At 39.9% G+C, this 6,000-nt stretch overlaps 1 protein-coding gene across 6 annotated transcripts in view; it reads right to left on the bottom strand.

The window, feature by feature from the left end:
* Positions 1–3,900: 3,900 nt before the first annotated feature.
* The window catches only part of LOC142100820 (adenosine deaminase domain-containing protein 2-like), a 1,209,653-nt gene continuing 1,207,553 nt past the window's right edge, over positions 3,901–6,000 (bottom strand). For 5 of the 6 annotated variants that reach the window (XM_075184656.1, XM_075184652.1, XM_075184653.1 and 2 more), the window contains exon 9: positions 3,901–4,180. In XM_075184656.1, the coding sequence (XP_075040757.1) occupies positions 4,016–4,180 (165 nt within the window). In that variant the 3' untranslated portion in view covers positions 3,901–4,015. The remainder of the gene's footprint in view (positions 4,181–6,000) is intronic. The other variant, XM_075184658.1, reaches the window with a different exon arrangement.

Genomic DNA, 6,000 nt, shown 5'->3' with positions numbered 1-6,000 from the left:
AGCAGTTGCCTGCTCTGTACTTGGCAAGGAACGCCAAACATATATTCCTTGCAAATGCTGTCATCTAGCTCTATAAACCCACATGCTTTGAAGGAAATCTGGGCCACCTTTATGCCCTTGGTTCCTAGTAAATAGCAGCTTGCACTGTGTATGGTTGCACTCAAGTTTTCGCAGAAATATTTATGTTCCATTTTTAAAACATATGTCCTTAAAAGTTGGAATGGCAGTCATTATTTGTTATTATCCATGAGTTGTCACTGAGCATCATGACTGTCACTACCTATTTTTTCTCTTATGCCTGATAATGTTGCCTATAGCTGAAGCTGGCCAGCCTTACGAACACAAGTTCTTGTGTTTATTTATATCTGTGTTAATATACCTACTTGTCCATTGTCACTGTATCCCAGAATTCTGCTTGGGTTTGGATCCATGTATAAAAATAAACAGAAAATGCATAAAAATTGCAGCGCCACATTTTTTTAGTTAAAAAAACACATTACTAGAATTACTAGTCTTTACATGCATCGCCTCATGAAGGCAATGCTGAGAAACCACTCATATGTCCAACGCCTGCCTTTTACCAATTACCTTTCCATTGTTGGGTCGGGGTACCCATCCCTTGTAACAGGATCGTATCTTGGAAAGGGCAACAGGGGCAGTGGCCCGCAGCCCCAGGCCAAAAGTGGCCCCATTACAAACAAAAAATGAAGCCTGAAAAAAATAGTAATGATGTGCAACAAAAGCACAGATACAATGGAAGATGAGGAAAGCGTGAGATGTATTGGAAAACTGGAAAAAAGAAAAAGTGGATCAGAAGATTTTATTAAGCAAAAGGCTAAAAAAAAAAACCTAGAGCCAATCCTTAAATGGATTATTAAAAGTTAAACATGTATAAAACATCAGAACATCACTCTGAGTAAGGTGGATATTGCTAGGGGGTCGACCCTGTTGTCACTTCAGTTCTATTATAGCTGTTATTGGGGAACAATTGCCCCAACCTACACAGTTTACAAACATAAGAGTATTTGAAATTTATGTACCCAATATTTTATTAGGACAAATACTGTGTAATTTAGCATAAAAGAGAGGAATGTATATAATTAGACAGTGTGTTAATGTACTGCTGTAAACAAAACAGCAGCTAACCTTGAGGGCCACATGTGACACACACATACGCTTACTAAGAATGAGATAAAAGCACAAAAGGAGGGCACTAATAGTGTACTAGTTATTATTATTGTTTATTTATGTAGCACATATTACACAGCGCTGCACAGAAAATATGCAATCGCGCACATCAGTCACTGTTGGTATTACCTTAGGCCAACCAGTCCTCCTGCACCGCTTCTGCCCTTCTCTGCTTCTCCTGTTGATTCCTTGAAAGTTTCTCCTCTCTGAGCAGCTGAGCTCTCTGATTGGTGTTCAAGAATGCAAGGCATTCTGGGGTGTCAATTTGTTGAAGGAACAGCAGCAGGGATCATTTTATTATAGCTCCCTCCTGCTGATCCTTCAGAGCACTGACCACTTCCTCCTCGTAGCACTGTTCGCAGTTTTCTGCAGACAGATAAGCTTCCTGGCCACATTCAATGCTACATAGTAACATAGTTGATGAGGTTGAAAAAAAGACACCAGTCCATCAAGTTCAACCTATTTTGGATCTCCTGCAATCCTGCACTTAACTCATTGTTACTAGTTCTAACTCCCCCATTTTACCCGTCAGGCTTCTTGCATTTGCAAGCATACACTTAAGTCTATTGCCTCCCTTAGGTATTTATTTTTGCTTTAAAAAGGGCCACTCCTTATCGGCTATGCTTCCCTTTCCCCCCTCTCCACCCCCTTGACTCTTGTTAAATTCCTCCTTACTACTCTCAATGTCTATCCCATAAATACTTGCTTGCCCCTCCCCCCCGGAGCCTAGTTTAAAATCTCCTCCAACCTTCTAACCATCCTCTCCCCTAGCACTGCAGCCCCCTCCTCATTTAGGTGCATTCCATCACGACAATAAAGATGGCAACTGACCGAGAAATCAGCCCAGTGCTCTAAGAATCCAAAACCCTCCTTCCTATACCAATCTTTTAGCCACGCATTAACCTCCCTAATCTCCTGCTGCCTCCCTGGACTAGCGCGTGGCACAGGTAGTATTTCCGAAAATACTACCTTGGATGTCCTTGCCTTAAGTTTGCGACCTATGTCCCTGAAATCATTCTTTAGGACATCCCTTCTTCCTCTAACTCGGTCATTGGTGCCAACATGCACCAAAACCGCTGGGTCATTCCCAGCCCCTCCCAACAATCTGTCCACCCGATCCGCAATATGCCGAGCCCGAGCACCCGGGAGACAACACTGTTCGGCATGCACGGTCCCGGTAAAAGATTGCCCTATCTACCTTCCTAATAATTGAATCCCCTACCACCACAATCTGCCTGGGTCCCTGAGTAACTTTGGTCCCCTCTATGCTGGAGAGACCATTCCCCTGGTTGCTAGAGGAAGCAGTCTCATCCAACTCTACCAATTCTGAACTGCCTTCCACAGTATCTTCATCCAATCTGGCAAATCTGCTGGGATTGGTTAGCTCAGAACTGGCCTGCCTCTTCCTCCCTCTGCTACCCCTAGTAACTGTTACCCAGCTGCCTACCTGTGCATCATCCTCTGTCTCTGCTCCACCCTGCTCAGCTAACGCATCAACGGTGAGCTGTAAACTCTGCTCCAGGTTGGCAATGTCTCTCAATGTTGCAATGGTCTGCTTTAGATCAGTTACCTGGGCTTCCAAAGAGACCGATTGCTCACATTTCTCACAGAGGTATAAACCTTGGAACACTTGCTCCAAGTGTGCATACATATGACAAGATATGCATTGAGTGAGATCATCAAGCCTGCTACCACTCATCTTATTATGACTAACCTAACTTCTTATAGCCTACAGTGAACTTGAGTACTAACCTTTGCTAGCCACTTACCAGATTAAACCCCTTCCTGGATTCAACTCCTTACTGGATCTAACTCTACACTTTAAACAAAAACAGCACTTGAAATAAAAAAAGCAGTGAAATTACAAGCTCAATGAAATCGCTTGCTACCTCTTGTTAAATAGAGCTTGCACTAACCAGCTGTATCAACTATGCAATTAAACCACACCCACTAGCTCTAACAGAGAGAAGGAAAAAAAAAAAGAGAAAAGAAAAAAGGGACACTTAATAAACACACAGAAAAACAAATCCCGTTCAATAAACACACAGAATAATTCCCCAAACTATATCACTCTCACAGCACAGCAATCCTTACTGGATCTAACTCCACACTTTAAACAAAAACAGCACTTGAAATCAAAAAAGCAATGAAATCACATAAGCCCCCTCACTGCCAATGTGGAAGGGTTTGGGATTCCTGTAACCTGGAGGGACCGAGTGGTATTGCTGTAACATGGAGGGACCGAGTGGTATTGTTATTGTAATATATGTCAGTGACATCAGCAAATACGTAATTGTGTTGTAAACTATTCATATTTATTTTTAATAAGTATGATATGAATAAAGTAAAGTTATGCATGTAATCCCACTAACAGGTTTATTTATAGACAGTGACATAGAATGTGTGAAAATGTGTTTTTTTTTGTTTAGTTTCATTTGACAAATTATTTTGCTAACAATTTACATTCGTAAAAATGAAGGTGTGTAGAAAATATTTCCATTCAAGATTTGACACCAATAAAGGAGGGTGGGAGCTACATCAGCTAAAATTGTTACCAGTGTTGATAAGATTCACAGGGATATTTCTCAGCTGGCAACAACCCTGAAAATCCTCACTAATTATCAGCATTCAATTAAAGGGGATAGACGCTGCTGAATATCACTTGGCTCTTATTATTCACAGCACATCTGGTAAAATAACACAGACATGGACTCAAGCCATAAATCTTTTAATGATTTTCAAACCAAAATCTCTAAATCTAGCAAATACTGAGAGAATAAAACGCTTTTAGAACAGAAACATGAGATTGGACTGATTGACAGAATAATCAATGAAGATCACACTGGAAGACCCAGGAGCCTCCTTCAGGTCCCTGCCTTGTTGTGGCTCTGAATCTATCCACACAGAGTTTGCGAGGCCAGCTTCCATGACCATATGCGCTCAGCTGAGAGTACAACAGGGTCTTGACACTTTGGTACTGTTCAGAGGAAGCCTAAAGCCAAAGGAAAGAATATTACACATTTATTGCATTTATCATTAACAGTGGTGTATGCAAAGCTAGTGTATAGCTAGAAAGTCGACTTCTGGATAATAGTGCTTTCTTTTTATTTGTTATGTTGTATATCTCGTTAACAGTTGTATAGACAGTGGTATTAGAGTCCTTGATCACAGAGCTTCTTATTATTGCATACTAAGATAAACTGTAATGTAACCGAAATATTTTCTCTTTGCATTAGAGCTGACCTATAAGGGCAGTAAGCAGAAAAAGAAATGTATTTCCTATAAAACAGCATTATAGTATAGGCACAATGACCTCTGTGACAGTACTGTATTACACAAGCCATGCTTGTGCCACATATAATATACTTAGTACTTAATGTCATTCAGGCTGAGCACAGAAGACTTTGCATCCACTTTTTACAGAGATTACTAGAACCCTGCACAGTTACAGGACTGTACATGCTAGAAAGCGTTGCACTAATACACAGAAAGGTAATAAACATATTCACCATTATAGAGGCCTGAACTAAACTACAAAAACCATCAGTAGCAAAGGAGAGGTCATTTCTTGTTTCCTAATATCTTACAGGTTGTTAGGAACATTTACCACAGTCCGAAGAAGGAAAAAAGAATGATGACCTAAATAAGCACTCCAGGTACATATAAATAGTGAAATAGTGAATTAATACATATTATTTTTATTGGTATACATTAAAAAAAGGTATATGCAGATATACCACACTAATAAAAAAGCGAAATATAAAAAAAGAGATTGTAGTGTTGAGAAATATAGAGTTTAAAAATTGAAAGTTGACCCAGTGGTGGAGCCGATCGAAATGTATAGTATTTCCTAGAGGAAAGTCACTGATATAAGATCTTTTTGTGGGAATATGCGGCACAAATTAGTCCATAAGTGTCAAAATAGAGTAGCAGAGATTGACCATGTTCTGCCTAATGACAGCGTATCGTTTGTGTAGTTCTCAATATTTAGTATTGTATATAATATAACTGATACATGGCAGAGTTGGCCCAATACATTCTCCACATATAGAGATTATGTTAGATTATCATGTATCTTAGCTAATATTGGAGATTCATAAAGCACAGGCCCTAATTATTGTGTCACAAAGTAGCCAAAAATCTAATGGCTAATTATCATTTGTGTACACCTATTTAGGCTGATAGATAGTGTTTCTAGGAATAGTTAGGTAACTCTTATTGAATAGATAATCTCTATGCCAATGGTTACCTCATTAAGGCACTAGGTTACTAATAATATGGTATTTTATTAGTCTGCTGTGTTAGATTGGCAAGTATAATAACGCTGATAGAGTATTTATCAAAGAATCTAGCTTAGATATATTCTGCCTAGCAACAGCGTGTCGCCTGTATAGCTCTCAAGAATTGGTATTATATATAGTTTGGGCTATAGATGGCAGTATTTGCCTGGAGTATTTCCCACGTACAGAGATTGTAATAGTCTCTATACCATAAGTCTTCTAATAAGAACGCTAAGTCGCTAATAATATGTTCCCTTACGCTAATGCATAAATCTATTGTACTGGGTAGCGAGTCTAGATAGCGCTAATGAGAGATTTGTAAAGGAATCTGTATATCAGTTATGGATCTGTGTTAGCGGCAGGACGCCGCGGTCGGCTCCGCCTACTTCCGGGTCTGACGTCACTCGGCGTGACGTCACCCCGACGTACGTTTCGCTATTGCTTAATCATGGAATTACTGGGCTACTGATAGTGAGGGACTTTTATACTGCTGAGAGCCAATCAGTTTCATTCGTGGATTACATCACTCCCA

This window comes from Mixophyes fleayi, chromosome 9, assembly GCF_038048845.1.
Source record: "Mixophyes fleayi isolate aMixFle1 chromosome 9, aMixFle1.hap1, whole genome shotgun sequence".
NCBI classification, from domain to species: domain Eukaryota; kingdom Metazoa; phylum Chordata; class Amphibia; order Anura; family Limnodynastidae; genus Mixophyes; species Mixophyes fleayi.
The sequence above is the reverse complement of the archived record's forward strand: the minus strand, read 5'-3'. Positions and strand labels throughout refer to the sequence as shown.